The 25,894-nt window shown below is 48.8% G+C and overlaps 1 protein-coding gene across 3 annotated transcripts in view; it reads right to left on the reverse strand.

The window, feature by feature from the left end:
* PDE9A (phosphodiesterase 9A) overlaps positions 1-22,226 on the reverse strand; it is a 49,476-nt gene extending 27,250 nt beyond the window's left edge. Inside the window, exons 1-4 of one of the 3 annotated variants that reach the window (XM_048290349.1) lie at positions 21,787-22,226; positions 8,602-8,672; positions 6,713-6,790; positions 5,814-5,857 (exon numbers count right to left, since the gene is read on the reverse strand). In XM_048290349.1, the coding sequence (XP_048146306.1) occupies positions 5,814-5,857; positions 6,713-6,790; positions 8,602-8,672; positions 21,787-21,855 (262 nt within the window). In that variant the 5' untranslated portion in view covers positions 21,856-22,226. Of the gene's footprint in view, positions 1-486; positions 610-5,813; positions 5,858-6,712; positions 6,791-8,601; positions 8,673-21,786 lie in introns of those variants that run through there. The other 2 variants (XM_048290375.1, XM_048290359.1) reach the window with 2 other exon arrangements.
* Positions 22,227-25,894: the final 3,668 nt, after the last annotated feature.

A 25,894-nucleotide genomic window follows, 5' to 3' on the forward strand; every position in this document is an offset into this window, starting at 1 on the left:
ACCCTCCACGGAAACACCCCGATGGCATTTCTGCAGATACTTCTTGTCCTTCCCCGGGGGAGCACCCTGCCTCACAAGTGCAATCATCCAGGCAAAACACATCAGGCAGAAATAGAGCCCAGCATTTACCATTTATTTCTAAACAATATCTCCTGTACCTGTTGAAAGGATTTGCAATTCCTCAGCTATTAGAGATGTCAGCAATCTTTGTCAAGAGCATTCACTTTGCTGGTCAAAACAATTTGGCTGTTACCCCCTGGATCTCAAAACTGGAGCGAGCATTCTGTGCTCTGAGAGTCTCAGACCTAATTCCCTTTTTTTTTTTCCCCCCCCCTTTCTTTTTTCCAACTCCCAGCGGAGTGGCTAGCAGAGGAAACGAAGAGATCAGTTTTTCTCTCAGAGACCCATTTTCCAGTTTTCTCACAAAACCCAAGCGCTGAAACAAAGCAAACGCCGCGTCCTATGTAAGAGAGGAGGAAAACTCACCGTGTGCAGCACCTGGGATGGCACTGAGTCCAACAGTGAAAATAAGCAGAGAAACCCGTGTCCTCTCCCTTCGATGCTGCTCAGCCCTCTGACAGTGGCTGGAGCGTGCCAGAGACTGACAAGTTCCCTATAAACACTGTTCCAGTAAAAAAAAAAAAAACCCAACAATCTTACTTTCACTCCCTCCCCCTGTCAAAACTCACTCGGAGTACTAGGAAATTCTCATCCAGGGAACAGTCAGCTGCAATCTGATGTTTATGGATGTAATAAAAGACTTTCAAAATGAAGATGTATGTTTTTATAACCCTAGGGTGCAGTAAAGATATATGACTAAGAGTGGCAGCTCGTCTCATCTTAAAGAGACAAAGATCCATTTTTCTGCCCTGCTCCTTTCCGAGGCGAAGACCTCTGGTAACCCCTGTTTCTGAAGAAAATTACACACTGCTCTGACATCATTTAGTCTTCCTTGTCCCCTCCTTTGTAGAACAGGAGGGTTAAGGGTGCTTTTGCTCCGTTCATTACCCTCTGCCTTCTTTTTTTTTATACCTCTGGGCAGGGCTGATGCCCCAGGTGCACACAGACACCTATTCCCTCGTATTGCTTCATTTGTTTTGCTGTGATTCCCTCTGTGAAAAGGAAAGCAACCGTGGCAGCAGCTCTGGGCATGTTGCTGAGGGTCCTGTTGCAGCATCCCAAAAAATCCCTCTTTTTTCCCCCTCACCTCCCACCGGCACCGTGAATGTGCAGTGTTTACAAATGCAGGTGTTCAGCAAGTCAGGTGTTTGCACAACGCTCTGGGGTTTTTACAGCTGACAAATGACAACCAGAAGCCCTCCTGCACAGGGTGCTGCAATGGTTAATGCTGAGCAGGGGACAGGCCAGCTCAGGCTTCCCCAGGCTCCCCATGGCTCATTCCCCTGCTCGCTGCGGGCACAGGGACTCTGGCTCTTTGCCCCATGACCTCTGCCAAGCTCAGCAGGGAGCTTGGCCAGGACACCATGGAGAAAGGAGCCATTCTGCCTCATCCCCAGCAGGTTCTGGGAAGAAAGCAGGTGCGGGGGAATATGGCAGTGGCATGTTATCCTGCGACTCCCGCCGCGGCCAGGTCGGAGGCTGGCAGGGAGAGCTCACCTTCCCTGCCAGACTGGCACCAGGAGCAGGCTGAGCAGCTCAGGTGACCCCGCACTGGCACAGAAGGTTTATTACCCACTGGCAGGTACCCTCTGCCTCGCACCGCCCTGCCCAGCAGTGCCTCTTCCTCTACCCTCTTAGCCGCTGGGATCACGGCCAGGGAGCCACCACCACCCTCCCACTCTCCCTGGCTCCCCTTGCCACCCTACCAGCCTCAACAGGCTGCAGGCAGGGAGTCAGTGGGGTTGGGGGGCCAGCTTGGCTTCCCCCTGTCTTTTCTGCTGTGGCCAAGCAAGGCTGGGAGGGCACGGGCACCTCCCTTTCCTTGCCAGCATCAGGCTGGTGAATTCCTGCCCTGTTTCTCACAAATGCTTCTGCCTCTGGCTCAGGCTTCTGTCTGTGTTTCTCTTTCTGTGGTTTGTTTGGACCTAGGCAGTCAGAGTAATTAAAAAAACCCACAAGCAGCCAGGTGGACAAAAGCCTCGGGAAGGGGTGAGCTTCAAGCCCAAGCCCATGTCCATGAATCTGTCATATTGAGCCCCCAGTTCGTGTAACTCCCAGCTCAGGTTAATTTGGGCTGTTGCATGCAAATTCCCCATCAGGTGAGCAATCCTGAGCAGTTGGCCACATCCCCATGCATGCATCCATGTGGGGATGCACCTAAGGAGCAGCAGGTGGGAGGAGGATTTTTCTCTCCCAGTCTCTGCCTTGTCAGTCTTGCCTGAGCTGCAAGCATGAACAAGACTCCAAAAGGAGAAGAAGGAGATGCCAGAATAAGAAGGTTTAGACTCAGCGACAAGCTTCTGTCATTTTACCAATACCAATCTGCACAAGATCTCGGGTATTGAATCATCCAGGGGGAAAAAGTATCTCTGCAGATCTATAGTGCAGCCACTGCTGGGCTTTGCTGCCCTAACTTTGGAGCAGTAGGAAAGTCTCTGTGAATGTTTCCCTGCCCGTTCAGGAGTGTAGTGAGTCACGCTCACTTGACCTCCACAAAAGCTCCTTCCTCTGCACTATCAGAAATGTGACAGACTTCAATTTTATTTCCCAAGAGAATATTGCTACGAGGGTTTGTTCATTAATTTGTCATCTCCATCAAATGGCAGAGTGTCTGAACCCTACTAATTAGAGCCACAACACAAGGGCTGGCTTGTGAGTTTTGAGCCAGTTCCACCAGGAGGACACAGACCAGAGCCCTTCTGCTGTCAGGAGACAGAGGATGGTCACTCAAAGGGCTTGGAAATCCAAACAAACAAAAGAGAAAGATTTAGCACTGATATTTTTCAGCTCTACATGAATGGCCAAGAGCCTTCTGCTCCAGGGCCATAGGAGGAGGGACAGAATGTGACCCAGCAGCTCCACAGGCTCAGAACCACTATGGTCAGGCCTCCCCTAACCACAACCCCAACCCTAACTGCACCCCTAAATCCAACCCGAAGCTGAACCCAAACCATAATCCAAACCCTAACCCTAACCCTTCCCTAAACCTAACCTTAACTCTAACCCAAACATAACCATCACCCTTCCCTAATCCTAACCCAAACCTTAACCATCACCCTTCCCTAACCCTAACCATAACCCAAACCATAACCATCACCCTTCCCTAATCCTAACCCTAATCCCAAACCAAACCCTAACCATCACCCTTACCTAACCCTAACCCAAACCCTAACCATAACCATCACCCTTCCCTAACCCTAATCTTAACCCTCACCCTCACTCTAACCCTTCCAGACAGCTGACCACTGACACAGTGGTCACTGCTGCATCCAACACTCTCTGGAATAATAATGCTTTTATTTCCAGCCCTCTCCTGTGACTATGGCTGGGAAATGCAGAACTGTTTCTTAGCAGGACTCCAGGGGGTATCTCTTCTGCTGGACAGAAACCACTGCTTATATTTTCCCTCCTGAAGGATTGCATTTCCCAGTCCCACCTTTTACAGCCTTTGTTCCCTGTGTCATTCTCCTGCAGCTGCCTGGGAGACTGCTGAAAAGAGGTGCATTACCTCCCACCACTGTGAAAATTGGGGTGACCCCCTTTTTGGCATGTATTTGGATGAGTTGCTTTGGGAAGCAGAAGCACGCAGGCAGAGTTGTCTGAGAAGTGAAGACTAGAACAGAGCTGGGTTTTTTTTTCTTTTAATGAAGAGGCACAATTTCCCACTCTGTTTATTCTTCCTACTGTCAGCAAAATGTCAGGAATGCTTAAGATTAATGACAAGCCATGTGAAAGAGAAAAAGATACCAAGGAACATTAGTTCCATCACACTCAGCTCAACTTTCTTCCTCTTTCCATAGCAGACTCTTATGTTTTGACAATCTATGGCCAGAATTTTTCTTGCCCTTTTCAGCTCAGATCTTTGGAAATACTTGTTTTATAAAATGCAGGGAGGGAAGAGAGATCTTGCTGACACAGTGAGCTGCTCTCTGCACAAAGCAGAGCCATGTGCTGTCACCTGGGGATGAAAAATGAGGGCCTTGGGAGAGTGTGAAAAGTCATCCATGGTCCTATAAAAATATACGGTTAGCTTCATGTGAGGGGAATAAAAAAAATTCATTAAAAAAAGAGTAGATTTTCTAGAAAGCCCCTTAATCATCTTCCCAGCTGGTATAATTCAGTGGTGTTCCCTGGTGGAGCCATGGTGGCCCCATTTCTCTGTCATGGGGCAAATGGAGACTGGTTACTCACCCCAGCTGGGACACAGAGCCACGTGCTCCACCCCCCCTTCTCTGATGTGATAATGCCAGCAGAGTACTCCCAGACCAGGAGAGTGATGCTGCTGCTGCAGCGTTTGTCACGATAAGGAAATAGTTTGGCAGACAGCTTCTCTCCCTTTGCAGTCACATGTATCCCCTGGCTTTGACTACCTCCTTCTGGCAATCACTGACATGGGACCTGTTTATGGCTTGTTACAAAGGCTTACTGTGGGTAAGTCCTTCCTCGTGTCCCTGCCCTCTGTGCTCTCTTTGCTCTCTGTTCACCTTTGCTCCCTGCATGCTCAGTCTCCCTTCTGCTGCTGCTGCTGCCTCTCTGTCTTCCCCATACCCTCCTTTCCAGATGTTTTTGCCAATGCAGATGCCCCAGAGAACAGCCTCAGTTCCTTGTGACTCCCCTTCTAGAAGAAGACAGTGCTGTGAGACACTCTGTTTTCTTCCATAATTCAGGACCCTAAGCCAGAAGACGAGGTGGGACCAGCAAAACCTCATCTCTCCCATCCCAACAGACTCAGCTGCTCCTGCACACTACATTTGCCAGCCCCAGGCTTTCTGTCTCACTCCTGTTCTGCCTGTGCACTCTGTGTTTCCAGGACAATCATATCCTCTTGCCCTTTGTCTCATCTATCTTCCCATTTGACTGCTCCAAAGAGTGTCCCCAGCTGATGTCCCCTCTCCTCCTGCAGCCCTGCCACAGCAGCCAGCCTGTCCCTGTGGCTCCAGAGTGCACAGGCTCAGGCTGCCCTGATGTGAGTGGCAGGAGATGCTGCAGCTGCACAGATGAGAGAAACTATGAGCCAGATGCTCGACAGGAATTGCCCCAAGCCAATGTTCTGCTCCAGTGTCTGAGACCTACCAGCCTGAGCATGATACTGGCAGGCAAAGAGAAGTGGGAGGAGAGGCACTTCATCCCTGCCCGTGGAGTACAACAGTGCTGTGGCTGGGGAATGTGCTCCAGATGTGTTCCTTCACCCAGGCCTTCTTTAATCGTGTCAGGTGAATTTAAATATTTATCACACTTAGAGCTACCATGCCCACAACAAAAATTATGTTCTCTCCTCAGCCATTTGGAAATAACATGGAGCTCAAATGTTGTGCTCAGCTTTCCAGCAGAGCTTTGCTGAGGAATGGGCAAGTTTAACAAAACACCAGAGGACAGGCTTTCATTTGTCTTGCCTGAAAAAACCCCACTGCTCCATGCAAGACTTTTCCCAGGGCATCAGGAGTGCTGAGTCAGACCAGAGTGAAGCACTGGGAAAGTCCTCTGGTCCTCAGCCATTCACTGAAATTCATAGAAATTTGGGCACATTTTTTAAGCTTTCCTGCAGAACACTGTGATCAAACACTTCTTGTTCTGCTGCAGCTACAACCATGACACCGACATCGCCGGGCTTTTGCATCATGGCCACATAATTTCCACATGCAAATGTTTGCAAATTCAGCTTTAGTAGATTCAGTTCCAAAGGGTCATTTTACCTGACAGCTGCTCAGTCACGACAGGTATCACTTTGTATGGAGACCTGGAAGAGTCAGAGAGGGTTGATGTTAGCAACACTCAAAATGCAGTTTGTATTTCACATCCCTTTGTACTCCCTGAGAAGTAAAAAGAAGTATCTGAATATGTTCTAAGCTCTCTTGAAGACTGTGGGTTTGAATAAGCAATGGGTACTTTTTCTGAACACACAACCCTCTGATTTACTAGAAACAGAATCATAGAACCGTAGAATGGTTTGTGTTGGAAGGGACTTTAAAGATCATGCAGTTCCAACCCCTTGCCATGGGTAGGGACACCTTCTACTATCCCAGGTTGCTTAGAATCCCATCCAGCCTGGCCTTGAACACTTCCAGGGATGGGGCAGCCACAACATTTTTTTGCTCTGTGTTTTGTGCCATCCTGTGCAGGAGCTCCCTCCCAGCTGCTGGGGCTCCATCACATGGTGTCAATAAGAGCAACGGCATTGAAAAGTCATCATGAAGTATGGGCCAAAACCAGCATGGAAGAGACCTAAACTCATCACAGGTTTTGAGTTTGCTTTTCAAGTAATCTGCTGGTTGTGCCCTAGCAGAGCAATCGGGAGCAGGGGAACAAAGGAGCTCAGAGTTTGACAGCACACGGGGAGGGATGGGAACAGATGTTCTACATTAAACACCTAAAAGCAGTATTTGTTTCCTCAGACAATTACTCCTACTTTAACAACTAAAAATCTTCCAAACCAGCATTAGTGTCACAGGCCAGCATGCGTTCCTTACTGCCATCCCCCTCCCTCTGGAGAGCTGCTCACCTCCCACTGCACACAAAAGGCTTCTGCAGGCAAACACCTCCTTCCCCTTGGGCCTGACCCTGCTTTCGAGGAGCAGGTGGCAGCAGGACTTACCTCTCTGTGTTTGCAGGCATCGTGGGATCAATGGACACCATGCAATTGTCTGCTGTCAGAAGGGAGATGGTCGTGTTCCTGAAAAGCAAATTCCAAAGGGGATTACTTGACCTAGAAATGCCAGCTGCAGTTCTGTGCTGCTGCATGTGATGCAGAGCCATCTTCTCTCCTGCAGATGCATCTTTTCTCTTTGCTCCTGGCCTGGCCTAGGAGTGTCTGGCACCTCTGTTACCTCAGAGCAGAAAGGATCAAAGCACAGGACAGGGTCAGCTTGATGCTTCACCCATGTGCAACGTGAAGTGTGATCATTTTTTATGTCAGAGCAGACCTTGCTCCCTGCTAATTCATTTATTCTATTGACTCACTGACTAATAATTTCTGTTAAAAAGCTGTGTTTTGTGATACATTGACTCAGCAGCTACATATTGACTCACACTATACAAATGACTTTTGGTGCTATGAATGTCTTGAAATTATTTAGTTACTCATTTACCAAAACAAACAGAACAAATATCTTGCTGAATATGGTGTCTTTTCATATTTTAAATACTGTGCTAAGGGTGATCTCATAGGCTCAGATGTAAACCTTGGAGGTTTACTTTGGCTCCAGGATCCTGGTTGAAATGCAATTTTCCTTTGAAAATCTTCTGATGAAAATAAAATGCCAAATATGCAGTGAACACCCTGATTGTGAATGATTAAAACTGCTAAACAAAGTTTCCTGGGTGATGGAATGGAAGTATTTGACATCATAGGGAAACGAGAGTTATGAACCTCTCTAATGTCAAATGGGAGGAAGTAGAACAAACAGCAAAGGGCATTAATTCTGTCCAGCAGCTTATGCAATTCGATTTTATCTCTCAATCCCCAGAGCTAGAGTCATGCAATAAACCATGATTAAAAGACTGGCTTATTTTTCTCCTGCATTTTTCCTGTATTGTAAAGTTGTGTGTCCAGAGATAAAGACTTTGCCCTATTGCATCCTGCCTGCTCCAGGTCCTTATGCAGACAGCTGATCCCCCCCTTCTAGAGGTGATTAAGGGTCCTAGAGGTGATTAAGGGTTCTAGAGGTGACTTAGGGGCTTCCCTTCCCTTGCTCCACTGCCTGGGGGTGTTGCAGAGGTGGATGGATGGGTGGATAGGTGGATGGATGTTACATCAAGCCATCCTCCACCACACCCCAGCCTCTCCCACACAGCCACCCCTGACCCTAGACCCTTTGAACACAGAGATTTCACTGGATACTGCTCTTTAGGTTGGAGGAAACAAATCCTATGTGGATTTTCCCCAAATGGAAAATTACAGCAGGAAGGATACAGAGACTTCACAAGACAACATAAATTAGGAAATACGTGGCCTGGGCAATGGATTTGGGGATGTTTTTGCTCTGTAAAACGGTTCAGCTGGGGGTACTTTGTGTTTGACTATCCCATACCAGGGATTAGATTTTAAAGCATCTAAAAAGAAAGCTTATTACCTAGTGGCAATACTTCTTGTTGGCCCCAATTTTTCCCCTCAAAAACAGGGTCTAAGCATGTGGCTGCATTTCACTCAATATGGGCAAAAACATGGTACTGAGATATAAGCGTAAGGTGTGCACAGCCTGTGTGTACTCAGGGCTGGGCTTCTTCACTTGCTTTTATTTTAGATTATTTCTCATCTTTCTACTCTATTCCACTCTGTTCCTCATGTGCAGCCAACACTGAGGTGGCTCAATTCCCTGCCTCCACACTTTTCCAGCTCTGGATTGCCCCAGTTTCTTCTTCCAGCAGACTGGAACGAGAGACAAGCCTGAATAGCAGCTAAATAAATCATGTGGGGCCTGTCTTTAAATTGTTCCCAAAGGAAAGAACCAAAAGTGAAATGAATGTCACAAATGATAGACCTACCTTGGTAACCCTGTTGCAATGCAGAAAAGGTCCATAATATCTTTGGAATTGCAGTATTTACTGAAGATCACCTTCCAAACAGAACAGCAGCAGAGGGAAAAAAATGAAGAAAAAGAAAAAGGATGGTTATTTCCCAGGGAGATATGAATCCTGCTCAGGTGTGCTCTGGGCTAATTTTAAGGCACAGTCTGTGATTTCAATTATCTGATTTGATTTGTGAGCTGGAGTATTTCTCTACTCCAGTGTAATACCTGTGTCTTTGTCGATAAAGCAAGCAAGCTCTGGAGACCTAAGTGCAGTTCAGAAGCGGAGCAATAACATGTGTGAACTGAGAGCACAGGGTTTCTCAAAATGCAGTGTTGCTGCAGGATGATAACAACTGTAAATTTAAGGAGGTAAGAGCCTGGATATGGGAAGAAAACTGCCTGGATTTGTGTAGGTCCTTGGATGGTATAAAAGAGCACTGCTTTTTGGACTATACCAGCTTACACTAGGTTCATTCTGATTGACTGTCAGCTGCTCCTGCTGTTAGGTCAGAGGCCAGACGTGGAATTGCAAAATTTGCCACTGTTACCTTGCCATCTCCCCAAACATCTCTTTATCCCCCCCCCCACTCTTCCACACACACCAGGCAGCCCCAATGCAGAGGAGACTGAGCAGCACATCTAGGAGCACAACATCCCCCTGATCCCATTTCTGCTATTCCTGTGCCTTCAGTGACACAATTTTCCCCAATACTCCTGTGTCCATCAGGACTTGCAGGTGATGGTCCTCCCAGTTTGGGAATCTCTTCTTCAGTTAGAAAACATTTTGATAACACCATTACAGTACTTCTCATCAGTCTCACTTTTCCCCTGTGCAATATTTAAGCTCTGTAATCTGAAGCTTGTTTATGTTAAATTTATTTGCCCTGTATCTTATCACAGGTGAGTGGCAGGCCAGAAACAGAACCCAGGAATCCTAATTTGATATCTTGTTGGACTCAGAGACAGCATACTGCTTCTGAGAGAAAAACACTCAAGAATTCAACATCACTCTAAATGAGGAGGCTCCCATTTCAATAAATGTGTGTTTATAGGGTATCTGTGCTCCACTGAACCAGGTCCCTGAGGTTGCTTCCAACCCAAACCCATGTCTCCTCTGTTGGGTGCGTGTTGCACTATCAAATCTTCCAGTGCTCCAAATGAAAAGTCTTGTTCCTAGTGGACTTACTGGGGAAAAAGTAGCCATTGAAAAGTATCTCCACTGCCAGTGTGGGTGGAATAAAAGGAAAGTGTAGACATGAGAATAAAGGATTGGGTTTGAATGCTACTGCCAGTGTTATGTCCCTTTTCTCAGAGTAACTCTGAGTTCCTTTGAGTGACCGTGGTGGAGGCTTTGAACCTGCCATGCAAATAAAGTGCCTCATTGCAGGTATGGCTCTCCTTCTCAAAGGCAGGAATAGCAAAAAGCAGCAGGGATGGTTTGTCCAGAGGCTGCTGGTGTTGATGGGATGGCTGCAGGCTGCAGGGCCTTGCAGTGGGGGAGCAGAGGTGTTGAGAGAGGCAGCTTCCCTTCTCAGTGCTGCAGCTCTCTCCTCTCACATCCCACCAGAAAGAGTCACAGAGCCTCCAGGTTCAGGATGCAGCAGCTCAAAGGCACTTGTGGAGATTGACCTAATGGCAAAACTCAGGAGGAATGAGAAACTCGTATTTTGCAGATGAACAGGGACATCAAGGTCAAAATTCTCTTCTCCTTGCGAGTGTCAGAAATGCAATTTTTCGCCCTCCACAACCACCCCATACTCTCAGACACAGTTCCTGTTGCCACCATCATGGGTGTGAGGGGGGTACATGTCCCCAGAGCAGCCTCGAGGCTGGTGAGCCAGGAAATAAAGAATGTGCCAGCCGAGATGACTGCTGCGAGGGGGCTGGTGAGGTGAGGACCACGCTGGAAAAATAACTTGTCACCATCTAATTAATGACTCCTCTGAAACATGTAGGTGCCAGGAGGTCATTAAGCCTTCAGCCTCACTTTGTCAGCCCTGACTTTCAAGTGCTTTGATTCCTAAACTGTCCCAGCATTGGTGTGACACGGCTCCCCTGCGCCTCCTCCACGGTGCCTTTCAGGCTCCAGGGGAAATCCCTCACCTGGAGGTGCCACACGGTGCCAGCCACACCTCTGCCACTGGAAATGGGGAAGCCATGGAAGTTCCCAGGGGATGCTCTGCTGCTAACGCCTGCTCAGAGGTCAGGGCAGGGAGAGACTGAAGTACCAGGATAGTCTGGACAGCACAGCAAGCCCTGGCCAGGCTGGTTTGCTCTGGAGGTGCATGGGCACCTCAGCAAAGCTCCAACCTTCAGTTTTCACCGGTGGTGAGGAGCCTTCTTACTCTTGAGCAAAGCATCAGGGGTTTTGTGGCAAAGGAGAGGACGATAGTGGTCACTTCAAGAGGTGGGTGTGACCCACACCTACACTCACACCCTGTGTTTTTGCCCCAGATGAAATTACTCCAGGCAATATCTTCATAAAACTTGCAGGCACTTGATTGCTGAGGCAGGTGGTAACTGCTGCTGGGGAAATGGGTGTGTTTTAAAAGTCTCTGTTGCCCAGTGATTGACCCTTGGTTATTAAAGCACAGAAGCAATCAAAGCAATAAAAAATAGCCAATGGAGTTCAGAGAGGGCTGAAATCTTGCTCCCAGCAGAACCCAGCATCCTGACAGAATGATAGCTGCTAAAATTGGCTGGCAGAGTATTGGAGAGTACAACAACTGGTACATGCAGGAGCTGGGCAGATGATGTTAATTGTGGCTGAACAGAGGGTGAAGGCTTGTGATGTGCCAGGAGTGCTATTTCAGGTATTGAGGTTTCTTATTCTGGAAATCAATTATTATTGACCAGGACAGACAAGAGAGGACAAGATAAAAAAGGTTATTAATGAACATTAAAGGTAAGAAAGTTGGCCTGACTCACAGAGAGCAGTAGGAGCTTTCAACGCACTGAGGCTGAATTTTAATGTTTCCTTTTACTCCATGCAGTAGTGAAAGAGTGGGAAGTGAAACAAAGGCTGTGATACTAGACCATGAGCTATCTCTATACATGCCTCTTAGTTTTCCATACTTGGCATTTTTACTTAGGTTTGCTAAAACTGGGTTTGTGAATCACCCACTGCAGCTTCGTACTCATCTCAGGATGCTTGTCCTCAGCTGGTTGTTTGGTTTTTTTTTTAATCAAAAAGCACATGCTAATAAAGTTTCCTTCTATTGCAGCTTGCTGAGCTTTTCTGAGCATCTCCCTTCTGCTCTAAAACACAGCAGCCAGCCTCAGATATTCCGTAGCAATGTGCAATTTTTCCTGTTCTTGTCCACAGGTTTGTGTTCCCAGCGAAGTCGATGCCAGTTGTGCTGGTGGAACACAACTGGAATGTGTTTTAGGGGATGGGAGGACAGCACTGAGTACTATTGATGGCTCCAGCACAGTATTGGAATCCTATTTGCCCAGAGTCCATTATCACTGGGGGGGCATCAGCAGCAGGAAGGCAATGTGGGGACACTTGGCTGGTGGCCACACTTGGGCCATGTGGGGCACGTGGGTTCTCCCGTGACCTGCAGAGGTTGACCTGCACCTTTGAGCACAGGCAGCCCTGCTGGTACTGGCTGCAGGACAGAACATCTCACCCAGCCCTGTGCAGATGTCCCTGCTTGGGCTGGTGTCCCAAAGTCTTTGCTGCTCAGCCTGGCTCCCCATGATCATACATTTCTGGCACTGTCTGTGGGTCTGATCCACAAATTTCATCTCCCTTCAGGTCTGTCTCAGCTGTCTCTGACCCATAGTCACCTTGCTTAGGTCCCTGTGGGTGAGAAGCCACTGCTGAGATGTGTCTCCCAGCACTTCATCCCCTGCATTGATGCCTGGTGCTGGAACATCTCCCTGCTTAGGAGAAGATTGAGACCTTGCATAACAGAGGCCAAAGTCAGGAGACCACGGCATTTCCTACAACTGGGGCTGTGGGCTAAGGTCATGCATGTATAGGGCTTCCTGTAATGAAATTCCAGGTTTCCTCGTAATAAACATCAAAAAAGTGCACAGTCATGCAAGTCAGCCCAAAAAATCCTGGGAGGAACCTCCAGGGATGAAGAAAGAGAGGATACAGGGACTCTGATATTGTGTGGTGGCACGAAAGCCTCCTGCACGACCAGTCAATACAAGACATCAGTTGTCAGTGTCATTTCTGAAAGCAGAGCCCAAACCATGTCTGAGCAGAGTCACAGCAGTTACAAACCATGAGGGAAAGGGAAACAGAGGCCTCTGCTTCAGCTTGCAGATTGATGTCTAAATGCCATGAAGAAAATGGCCCTTGGATTTGTGCCAGGAGGAAAAGGCTGTATTCCTGAAAAGTCATGCAGCATCTGCAAACAGGTTTTTTTTTTTTTTTCCATGAGAGTTAACATGATTTCATATTTCTGTCCTTGCTGTTGTTATCAAAACCTCTGAGACAGAGGGTGGCCCATCCCTGGGAACATTCAAGGCCAGCCTGGATGGGTCTCTGAGGAACCTGATGAATTTGAAAATTACCCTGCTCATTGCAGGGGATTGAACTAAACCCTTAAAGATCCCTTCCAACCCAATTCTGTGATTCTACCACTTGTAGAAAAAAAAAAAAAAGACAGGAAAAGCAGCCTTCTCTGAATGTTTAACTTGTTTGTGTCAAGGAGTTTCCATCAAACCAAGGAGCAGCCATTCAATTTAGGTGGGGAATGTTCTCTCTGCCTTGGAAAGCAATGTGACGTAAATGGGGGAAAAGCAGAATGAATAATAACTGAGGCTTTTTGGAGTGGAAATAACATTTTGATGAGGCATGCAGGGACTGCAAAGTAGGACAGCACGGCTCAGTGGGGATGCCTGGTTCCTGACCTGGCCCTCACTTCTGTGGCACTGATTTCTTTCCTGGAAACAGTTCTGCATGTTTTTGAAACATTTTCTTCTGAAATAAGGAGCCATTGTCTCTTAATCCACAGCATCCACCTCTGGTCCAGGAACAAGGATTTAAAAACCCCTCTCAGGAAGAGCAGGGATTAAGAGCCCTGGTGCTCTGGGCTGGCTTTCCTACTTGGAGAGGAGAGATTAAGGACTGTGATGGAGATTTTGCTAAAGGACCATTGTGCACAGACTCTGCAGCCTACCAGTTTACAACTAATCATATTATATTTTGCTTTCAGATAAGATGGGTAAAAACACAGCTTACAAATCCAATTTCTGTTCTATATTTGATCCTCAGAACAGCTAATCCCCTCTGTAAACAGCAAACCTTGGTCAGAACATTACCGTGTTCTGATCTGCTGTCTATAACTGGGTTTTCTTCCAAGAATTTAACTTCTATTTGATTATTTTTATTTTACCCAAGTAAAATTCCTAAATAAATAATGCAAAAATATTTTTGAAGCCAGTGGATCCCCAGTTTCCAGTTCTACTTCTTTTTTTTCTGGTTTCAACCTGCTGTCTTCAATACTTTAGCACTTGGTCATGTCTTTCATTCAGCTCAGTGAGCAATGTTCAAAGTCAAGGCTGAAACTGCAGAGTTTAAACAACCTAAATTACAATCTTTCACTAATGAGATTGGGGTACAGTGCGTCAGAAAGGATTCTAGTAAAACTCAGTTATGTATCTTGCATGGCCTGTGAAAATTGCTGCTCCTTCTGCAAGAGCAGCTTTCACAGTGGATTTCTGAACTATTAAGGCAGAAGGTCGATGTGAAATTTTTCACTGTGATTTTCCCTGTCTCTCCAGTGGTCTTTGTTGTCCATACAAAAATGAAGGAGGATCCAGAAGTTTTAGGTATCCTCTGTAGGAATCACTGGAAGGAATTCGTATTTCTAGATGTGTAAGCAAATAGGTCTTCCTCAAAAAATATCAATAAATGACCTCTCTGTTATAGTCCCCAATATCCAAAAGAAGCTTTACCTAAAATCCCATATTTCAAAACATTCCAGCTTTCTCATTCTTTGAACTCAGATACAAACATAGCATCAGCCCAACTATACCCAAACTCTCCATTTCCTTTTTTATTTCTTGCACTAATTAACAGCTGATATTCAGAAAACCACTCATTTATCTGAGCCTCAAATGTTAGGCAGCATTAAAAATAGTCTGCCAGAGTTGCCATCTGTTTGATGCAGTGGGAGCTTCTCTAAGAGAAGACCAGAAAACGAGTGCATGTGTGCTTGTCCATGTGTGGGGAAGAAAACACGAGAGCCCTCAGCTGAGGGTCTGAGCAAAAATGAAAACTCCCCCGAGCTCTTCAAACAGCACCTCTGTTAGAGGATGAGGAACGTGGCAGATACTTTATCCCAAAAGCCAGAGCTCTGTAATCCTGCTGATTCACACTCAGCTTTGGGCAGGGACGTGGCTCGACAATGCTCATTTCAACACGAAATGGACATGTGGGGCTTGTCTGATGTAATTTAACCATCCACAGGCTCAGCATCTCTCGGGTGCCTCTCTGCCAGCTGCCCTCTGTCACCAGCAGGAAAGGAGGACAATCCAAATTAGCCCACATGTCTCCAAAACCCACCTTGGGATGGGATGAATCATCCCCTGGAGATGCCACCCGCCTCCCCAGTGACTACAGGGGACCCTGCAGGACTCTCCTGGAGCAGTCATCACTCACTTCGGGATGTCTGTGAACGGGGTGAATCCCGTTCGCTTCCTAATCATATTCAGTGCCCTAAATTAAGAAACAGGAGCTGCCAGACAGAGCTGATGTACCAGGATCCCGAGGCATGTGGCATGTGGTAAGTCGCAATTCCCACCCCTGTAATATCCCTGAAAAGAGAGCTGTGGGAAAAGAGATTTTCCTCTTTTTAGGAAAGAAAAACGTCTACGATGCACTCATAGATGTGTGAGCAGTCCTGGAGATTGTCCACTGAGAGGGGCAGCATGGCAGAGGTTGGCTCTTGCACTATGAGCAAAGAAGGATCTCAGTAATTTTTAGAGTCATTGGGGCTCGTAGAAAAAGGGACATTACATTCAAGAGAGACTCATGCAACCTACTGACTATACCAAAGGACATATTGCAGATACTCCATCTGTCATTACTAATTATTAATGGCAGAACACAACCAGGAACCAGCAAGGCTGATTGTGAGGGGCCAGGCAGAAAGTTTCCTATCTTCTGCAGCAGAAATAAAAACATTTCATATAAGTATTTCAACCTTTGACAAATAACACAAATGTCTCTATTCTGGCTTTTCTTAACACACGAAGGGCACACAATTGCTGCTAATGGAGTACTAAGTGCAATTAACCCTGCAGCACACAAATGCATGAGGCTTGAAATGTTCTGTAAATTGGAAAATAGGGATGCTTTAGCACCAAATGTTCTCAGTAGCTGTGAGTGAAGCTGCTTGTTCCAAAACTGCTCACACGATTAAAGTCTGACATTGGAACTGGCTTAGTAATAGAGGACTGTTAGAGGGAAAATGTTAATTAATGGAGTGAGGAAAAGCAAGTTTGGGGAGAGACCAGCAAAAGGCTGACTTGAATCTGTATAGGAAAGTTCCCAAGGAAGGTTCTAGAAACAGAATGATTTTGCCTTGTTTGTGCTGACCCAGAAGAGTTGTATATGAGAAGAATAAGCTACATTTGGCTGGTCTGAACCCGTAGGTAACACCAGAGTTACCTATGAGGAAAGTGTTAGACTGAGAGTGTTAAAGTTACACCGCGTCTGGACTAGTGAGAACATCAATTGTAACAAATATAATAGACCGAGTGTGACTTCACAAAGATAAACAGCAGTAATCGAGCCTTGCTGGGTGATGGGTGTGGAAGAGTTTTGTGCTGGAATTACAGAGCTGTGCTGGGATTATGGTTTGGTCCCCTAAACGCTCTGAGGAGCCCCCACTGGGAAGGAAGGAGAAGGGAGCTTAGGGGAGAGAGAGGCCCATGTGTGACATTATCTTTCACTTTTTTAAAAGTGTGGTTTGAAGCCATTTTTACTTCTTAAAATGTTTACGAGCTGGAATGTGACAGAGTCCAAGGAACCTGCTGTTCATTTCGTGCCGCTTTACAAGAACAAGCAGCCACCTCGAGTTTACCAGGGCCAGCTGGAGTGAGAAAGCCAAGGTTAGCCAAGACCACTGGCCAGACTCAGGCTGTGCCACTTTGTACCCTCCCACACCCACAGAGATCTGCCAGCACTAAGAAAACGGCCTTGATCCCACAAAAACATTCTTATGCCTCACCGTGCTAAAGCAGGATGTGTCACAGAGCAGCCCTCAGAGGTGTCCATGTCCTGACTGCCATGAACACCCACCCTGTGCACCCCTTTGGTGTTTAGCAGCTGAAAGGGTGTTCCCCTAAATCCTCAGTCCAAACAGACACAGGATGGGGTCCACAGGCTTGCCTTGCTGTGCTGAAAGAGTCATCGGGATGCAAAAATCCTTCATCGCCTTGAAGGGACCATCACACCATTATTTTTTCTGCTGTGTTTTGTTTTTCATCTGAATCCAGTTTTGCAGGTTAAAAATAGCCTGGTGAGCCTTGGAAAAATCTGGCTTTGCTAGAATCTGGGCATTTCTACCACAGATGCTGCTGCTCTAATTGAAAAGAAAACTCACATGACAGAAGCGATTCCTGCACGCTGATGTTTCGGTGCAACAACCACGGCACCAGAGCTCAGTCTGAGCCTTGTCCTGTTTGTTGGGGACCTCGGGCCAAGAGGAGCAATGGCTGTGGATGGCTCAGAGTCCTGCAACACAGGTCAGGTCAGTAGACACCCAGAAAGCTTGAACTCTATGCATTTCTTTGAGGCAAAAAAAAAAAAAAGGGCAAATTTTCTGTTTAACATCCAGAATGACTCAGTACACCAGCAAAATGACTCCAAAATTCTTTACTTGCTTTCTGAAGAGGAGGAAAATACCACTGAGTGATTTCATAGAATCCTTGACAAAGGCAACAGTCCTTTTTTTCCAGTTACTTCAGGCTCTGTAGCCCTCTGATTTTCCGTATTTGTTACAAATACGATGTTGATTAAGACACTGGAAACACAAATCCTCTTGAAATCAGCATTTTTCTCAGAGGAACTCCTTAAAACTCTGCAAGGAAAGCCACTACCCTCTGACATTTGAAAAGGAGAGCTGTGAAGCCACCCAGCTGGGAATAAGGCCGCTGGCTGGTTCCGCTCTGCTACCATTTAAATCTCAAAGGTCAAAAGAAAATGTTCCCAGTAGTTTCTCCATGGAAAAAAAGATTGGGCATGAGCTGGGGAACGTTTTTTCTTTTCCTGGTGGATTTTTAATTCAAAACAGACTCAATAGGAATTTTTCTTCAAAACACAGCCAAAGGGTTAATAACAGCGTGAAGGAAAATAAGACTCCAGATCTGGCTTGAGTTTGGCCTCTCCCCACTGATGTTGGGGGTTTGGGTGCTTGACCCCATCTAGTGGCACTCCAGGAATCAGGAGAAATCCCAGTCCGTGGTGGTTTGTGGAGATCACCTTATCCTACATGGAATACAGCCATGGCTTCCCCTTGTCCTGCCATCCTCTCCTGTGGCTGGCAGCAGAGCAGGCTGTGGCAAGGCTGGCACATGGATGTGTTTCCCTTCCCTGCTGTGCTCAGCCCCAGGTGCTCGTGAGAAGTGCAGAGGGAGGTGTGTGTCCAGGCAAGCAGGTAATGCACTGCTGGCTGAGAAGGTCCTTTAGAAATAAATAAACCAAGCAGCACTTCTTTCCCCCAGGTGTGCATGCCTTTGTGAGGGTGCTGGATAGCAAGAGCGTGACACTGGAATTTCATTTTTCACTCAGCTCCCAGAACAAGTGACCTCTTTGAAGCTGGTTTGTGCAGAGCCCTGGATCTGGAGTGTGGCTGTAATCCCACAAAGCCTTTTATCTTCCCCTCCCACAGCCCCTGCATGACCATACCTCTGCCAGCTTGGGGGTACCACTGGTGGAGTCTGCTGGGCTGGGGGGCCCACCTCAGGTCCCTCCCAAAGCTGCCCCAGCATGGAGAGGTGTTCAGTCAACTCTGCCCACTGGAGGAGAGCCCAGCCCTGTGGTCAGCTTTGGTGAAGACAATTTTGTGCCTGGCTGTGGCTCTGGAAGGTCAGTTTACCTCAGTCCCCTCTTCTCCAGGCTGAACAGACCGAGTGACCTCAGCTGCTCCTCACACAGCTTCCCCTCCAGACCCTTCATCATCTCCGTTGCCCTCCTTTGGAAGCTTTGTAATAGTTTAATGTCTTTCTTATCTTGTGGCACCCAAAACTGCCTCCAGGACTTGAGGTGAAGCCACCTCAGCCCAGAGCAGAGCAGGACAATCCCCTCCCTTGCCCAGCTGGCCATGCTGTGCCTGATGCCCATCAGACATGGATGTTCCTCCTGGCTGCCAGGGCACTGCTGGCTCATATTCAACTTGCCATAGACCCCCAGGTCCCTTTCTTGGGCACTGTTCTCCAGCATCTCATTCCCCAGTCTATGCACACAGCCAGGGTTGCCCCATCCCAGGTGCAGAATCCTTTATTTTCTCTTTTTTGAACTTCAGACAGGTGGTGATTGCCCAGCCCTCAGATTTGTGAAAGTCTCTCTGCAGGGCCTTTCTGCCCTCGAGGGAGTCAACAGCTCCTCCCAATTTAGTGTCATTGGCAAACTTACTTTGTATTCATTAGAGTACTGTGTCCAGGTTGTTAATGAGGGTGTGGAAGAGCACAGGAGCCCTCCAGAACCCCACCGGTGACGGGACACCAGCCTGATGTCACCCCATGCACTACAACCCTTTGTGCCTGACCTGTGAGCCAGTTGCTCATCCATCACTCCACGGTTATCCAGCTATGGGCTGGACATTTTGTCCAGAAGGATATTGTGAGACACAGATATGGACCTCAGCCCTTCCTCTGGGACGTGCTGGCACCGGCGTGGTCCTGCTTTCAACCCGGGCTGATGGTGCCTCCTTTCTTTTTATAACTCCTGGGAAGGATTTCAAAGCCAGCCAACTCCTCTTTCGTAACCACCACGTCCCTCTGCCCTCCCTCCTGTGCCCCTCTGGACCTGCCAACACACAACCTACTTAGTTTAATTCCACTCTCCTGCTGCAGAGCACTTTCCAGTGCTCATCTGAAGGGCGCAGGGTCCCAGGGGAGGCGGCGTGCGGCTCCCTGGGCCAGGTTTGTCCCTTCCTTTACCCCGGCGCAGAGGTGAAGCAACTTCTCCCAAAGTCAACAGCACACCCTGTGGCTGCACCGGTGGAAATTCAGGATGAGGCCATGGAAACAAAAAAATTGCCTCTGAACAGTTTCCACCACAAGGAGTGCTGGAGTGGGATGCCCAGTCCCATTGCACGCTGCCCAGCAGGGCCAGTCCGAGTTGGAGCTGAGCCCTTTCAAACTCAACAAGTGCTGCTATAATGAAGCTCGTACCTCGTTACTGGCTGACAAGAAGCTTAGCATTGATTTAATGAGTTCCCTTTAGAAGCCTCCAATGCCGCATTCCTTGGAAGATTAAGGGATGTTGCTTTTATTTTTTCCTCTCCCTTCTGCTTCTTTCCAATGATTTTACTGAGAAGGCAGGAGAATCTGAGATATGCCCTGCTTACCGCTGGGTGAACCCCATTTACACGGCATTTTTATTTCAGGAATCCTTCCAAACATTACACAGGCGGAATTTTACATCTGACAAAGGAAGCAGATAACTTTTATCGAGCTTAAACCCCCTTAATGCTGCCTGAGTTCGCATTTTCTTGCTCATGTGACTGTGCCTCTCCTGTGCCTTTAGTGTTAAAAGTACTCTCCAGAGGCTGTTTGGAGAAATGCTGTATTTTTTTTTTTAATCCAGCATAGATGACAGACACTGTGCATTACCGACATCTATGGAAACACACCCTTTCGAAATGCCAAAACATTCTTGTACTGAACTGTACTGGTACCAGGGGCTCCGTACAATCCATGCTTCGGGGGGCCACCAGGCAACCAATTTATTAAACCCTGGCAAAAGAGAATCGGTGCCCTCAGCTCAGCAGAGCCGGCACGGACGATCTCACGGCAGCAGAGGGACCATCATCACCACTAAGCTACGTCTAAGATGGATCAAGAGGAGCAGCCTTCTCTGGGGAATCCGGCACAGATCTGGATTCTCCAAGGTCTTGTTCCCGAGGACACACAAGGTCTTGTTGCCGTGGGTCTCCAGGGCAGTGGTGGAGGGGATTGGAGGCGTGTGTGGTGGGATGGGACCGTGAGTATCAGCTGTCCATCTACCTCGCCTCTGCGGTCGCTCACACAGCAGAGGGGAGGGAAGGGGCAGGGTATCTTTGCTGTTTCTTTACAAAGAAGAAACAAAAGGCGAGGCTGGGTGAAAAGCAAATTTAGAGCAGCAAGACGAGAGAGATGTGAATTTTGCAAATCAGAGTTTACTTGCTCTGGAGCCTCGCAGCAGCTCTCTGTTACAGAAAAGGCACTTGGTTTGCGGCCAAAGAACTGCTGACAAAGAGAAGGGGAAAAAAGACTTGCAGAAACGCGTCGGCATTGCTTCTGTTTAAAAGCAGTGGGCTGTCAGCTCGACAGAGTGCGAGCTCTCCCTTTTAGCCAGGACACGTCTGTCCCGCAGCTCTCCCTGCGCTATGAACCGTGCTTAACCAAACAAGGCAGGCGAATGGCAGCGAAAGTTTTAATTATCGGCGTTTACGAGCAACTTTGGCAGAGGCGGCGGGGACCCCGCAGCCGCCGGCGATGCAGCGGCATCGCACAAAGAGCCGGGCACCTGCCTGACCTTCAGCTCGGCCGGAGGGAGATGCCCATGGCCAGAACCCTCCGGCAGGCACTGTCCAGGGAGCTCGGCACGCTGAGCTTCCCTGCTCCCACGGCCTGGGGGGGAAACCTCGCCACAGGCTAAACTTTGTAAACACGGCGCGACGCCGCTCGGGGAGTGGAAGCCAACACGGCTGCGAAACCGAGGATCCCCGCGCCGGCAGGGAGAGCTGGCAGCGAGTTAGTGCTGGCAGCGCCCAGCCCTCCCCTCTGCCAGCCTCCCCTTCCCCTTTCAATAAACATCCGTGTACAAAGCAGAAGGCACGCGGGATCCCCCCCCTTTCCCCTCAAAAAGGGTTTGGAGCCCCCTGGGTGCGCGTCTGCCTCGCGGTGCAGGATCGGTCGCGCAGCAAACACCGCCCGCAGCCGCCGCCGCGTCCGGAGACGCCACTTGGTGAAAAAACAGCGAAAGTACCTTTTGAATTCTTCCATCAATATCCAAATAAATACATTTGGGCCGGTAAGTCGAGGAGGCAGATCCCATCTTGCTACAGCTGGGCTCTCACCGGACTTGTTTTCAGTGTCAAACAGAGCAGAAAATCAGGTTTATCCTACCCAGCCGAGCCACCGCTGCCTGACAGTTTGGTGTCCCCGCTCTTCTGTATCCCACTGTACTCTCATTCTGGGAAGGTCCCTCCTCTAACGTGCATGCATTTTGCTGTGCCTCTGTCTCTGCCACCTCCTTTTAGTTCTGCTTCCCTCCAAATCCAGCTGCTTCGGACAGGGAAAGTCACAGGCTCCAGATGCTGCCTGCAAGCCCCCTCTCCATTCCCATAGCAACAATCCCTCTTGGCTTTAAGGCTGAGAGCTGCTGGGAATCCGCATTGGGGCTCTGACCCTGAGACTGACCAGCTCCTGTTATGCACAAGATCAAGTGGCATTTATCCCTCGGGGGGGCTGTGGAGGAGGAAAAACCTCCTTCATCGGGGTGGCGAGAGATGTCATTTGATTTTACGCTGAAATACGACCGTAATTATTAATTAGTGCCTCTCCTGGTGAGCTGCTTGCACAGTGCAAGCGATGTGACAGGCTCCCGTCTGGGAGTGCCCTGTGCTGGAAGTGTCCTTTCAGACACCCACTGCCAGCCGGGGCTTGGACCGTCTCAATCCAAACTCAGCAGCTCAATTCCCACATCCCTCCCGTTATCATTACAAGGACAGAAGGAAAAAAGCAGCAGCTTTTTCCCCCCTGTGAGTTCCAGAAGCACGAAGAAAGCATAGAGCCCATGCTCTCGCCCACCGCCATCCGTGCCACCCCCGGAGTGAAGGAATTTGTTATTTAGGGGAACGTGAAGTCTCCTGGCAAAGGCGTCTCCCGTGAGGAGAGCAGGAGGGAGCGAAGCCCCGGCGGTGTGTTCGGGGAGCAGATGCCGAATGCCATCTGCCGTGCCTGGGCTGGGCTGCGCTGCAGCGCCCGGGGAGCCGGAGCGGCGGCGGGCGAGGCTCGGCCACGGCGGGGACGGACCTGGAGCCAGCGGAGAGGCGGCTGCTCCATGGGCTGCGAGCCGGGATAGCCGGGACACAGCCCGTCCTGCCAGCTTTAACTCTCTGGATTTTCTGCGGCTTTTCACGGAGGGGCTGCAAAAGCATTTCCTGGCCTCTTCTGTGCTGCAGGCTGGGGGAGCAGGATATGGGGCAGGGGGTCAGGGCTGCTCACCCTGCCCACCCCAAGCCCTCGCTGCAGCCAGAGCGAGACACAGCTGACCCCAGCAGAGGCCAAGGGGCTTGGCTGTGGCTTGTCCTTGCCTGTGGTTTGTCCTTGGCTGTTGTTTGTCCCTGGCTGCCCCTGCAAATGCAGACAGGGCTCTGCTGCTCTCCAAAGGGGATTTCTAGGGGCCGGAGGGCTGAGTGGATCCCGGAGCCGCCTGGGAGTCTGAGCCAGGCTGACCTTTCAGGCTGAAGATGGTGGTACTTGTAAAGTTCCCAGAGCCAGCAGCAAGGTGGTTCTTTTGGGAAGTGCAAGCCTTTGCTTCACATCCTTCCTCTGCTGGCTTGGAGCAGGCACTGGAAGCCTTTCAGGAGAGAGCCCTTGCCACTGCAGGGGTATCCAGGGGCTATCCTGTTGGGCTGTCCCCTCAGCTGTGCTACAGCCTATCCCATACCCCACTACCCACTCCACTGTCCTCTAGGCTGTATTGCAGTCTGTCTCACAGACTATGCCCTGAACTATCCCGGAGGCTAACCCCTTAGATTATTCCCCATGGCTATTCTGAGGTGGGCACAGCTTCTCCCACTTCAACAGCCCTTCCACACCAAGCCCACTGCTTCTGCACATCAGGCAGGACCTCTGTGACCCAGCATCCCATACCCTGCTCTGCTAAGCACTGCCTTAATCGTGTTTTACCGTGATTCAGTCCTGAGTGACCTGATTGATGCAGCAGGTTCCTGAGGAGGATGGCTATGATGACAAAAATGCAGCCATTTGGAAAGAGACAACAAGAGCACTCACTCTAGGGGATGCACATGGGGCATTTGGGATTGTGGAGGAGGAGACTGGGCTCTCCCACTGTGGTCACCCACTCCAGGAGTGGTCAGACAAGGTCACTGGTACATTGCAGGATTTGGTCACACCTCACTGAGACATCTAATGATCAGTCTCACACTGGTGAGCATCTACTTCTTGATTTTTTTTTGTTTTTAAAAGCAACCAGCTTCCTCAGTCAGCAAAAAGACAATCTTTGAAATCCAGGTGATCATTCTAGTCCTGCCTCTCCACCGTCCTTGTCCTATCTACTCTCCCTGTGTATTTAAAATTGTGTTTTTTAAGCTCCAGCACACATCCCACTCTCCCTAATTACGTTAATACTTCTTGGAAAAACTGCTTTGCTATAAAGCTGCTGATACTGCTCTTTTCAAGAACTTTTCATGTAGAAGTGAATCTTCAAAAGCTGAGTAGTCAGAAATAATGACAAAAGCCCGATGCAATCGAAGGCACAGTTCAAGCCCATGCCTGGAAGGAGACAAAAGATAACATTCATCAAAGAGGATGTGCAGCTCCAGCAGATCACTGCCTGTCTTGAGTTGGTTTGACCTTCCTGAGTCTCCTTATTTCAGCACACACTGGGCAAGGTGGGGCAAAAATTATTGGGAAGTGTTATCCTATCTCATCAAATCCTTCAAACCCAAGACCAAATCCAAGCAGTACAGTGCCAGACAATGATTTTCCATCATTTGCCTTAGAGGAATGTTATGCCCAGCTCAGGGCAGCACCAGGCTCTTGTCCCCCATACCACATGTGGCACGTCAGGTGTTTCACAGCTCTGCTTTGCCTTCCCTCAGTTGTTTACTGAGGCCCACACTCTTCACTCTGTCCATTCAAACCCTGGAATGTGCCTTTTGGAGAGCTGCAGGGCTCGAGCCATGGGCCCATGGATCTGGCAGTGCCCCAGACAGATGTCACTTACCCCGGGGGTGCTCCCAAGGAGTGAAAAAGGCACCTCTGTCTCCCAGCCCTGGTGTCAGTTCCCTGTGTGTGTTCAGAGGCAGCTTTATTATGGTTTCCAAGGTGTAACCCGAGGATGTTCAAATCCCCCATTGCCCTTGGACTCGCTGCTGTCGAGGCACAACTCACCCATGCTGGCTTTGCACGGGCTGAGATCTCCCCCTGCTGCAAACCCTGCTCAGAGGGCGAGGGAAAAGCTTTAGGGAAGAAAAGGGCTGCTCAAGTCACTCTCCATGTGGGCCTGGGGTGGGATGGAACCATTCCTGTCTCTCCCATCTTTTGCCCTCTCCAGTCCTGAAGTCACAGACATGGTGGCACCGACACAGAGCACAGCCCTCAGCCTCTCTGAAACCTGGTTTTCCTGCTGCACTCAAGAAATTCAGTGCCCCTGGCAACCTGCTGTGAGCAGCTGCACATCCAGACCTGGGGAGTGCACAGCAGGGATTTTCAGGGAGATTGAGATGGGGGGAAAGGGCCAGAAAATGTAAAAAATTTTGTACTGTGAACAAAGTTTGCCTAGAATTAAAAACAGAGAATAATATTTCTTTAAAATCAATTTTTTTCCCTTACCTATTCCATATCTAAGCCTTCAAGGTGCTTCCTCTGCCCATTAATCCCTTCTCTTGCAGGTCCTTTGCATGTGTCTGTCTGCTGAATGTCCCTACAGGGCCTTGTCCTGCTGCTTTACCTCTCCATGCTGCAGCCTGCCAAAATGCTAGATTGCCCCTGGAGCTGGGAAGGTTTCCCTTTCCCTCCCACAGCTCCTCTTCTCCCTGCTTTGCTCAATCTTCTCTCCCTCTTTTCACCCTCTTTGGTGTTTTGCCATTTTTGCTTCTAGGTGTTCCTTCCCCACAGATCTGAAGTCGTGCAGACTTTCTGCAGGAATTAACTCTCTGATTTGTGCTGTTAACAGCCAAACAATGGCTGCGGCAGTGGCAGCTCCTCCATGCAGAGCACCACCGACCTTTCCAGCCCAGCTCTCACTCTCCTCCATAAACCCACAGAAAGAACATGGCACGCTGCACATGGAAATTTCACCTCACTTCTTTGCACAATTCTTTACACACTGCCAGGTTTCCCCA

The sequence above is a fragment of the Corvus hawaiiensis genome, chromosome 2 (assembly GCF_020740725.1).
Source record: "Corvus hawaiiensis isolate bCorHaw1 chromosome 2, bCorHaw1.pri.cur, whole genome shotgun sequence".
Classification (NCBI taxonomy): Eukaryota; Metazoa; Chordata; class Aves; order Passeriformes; family Corvidae; genus Corvus; species Corvus hawaiiensis.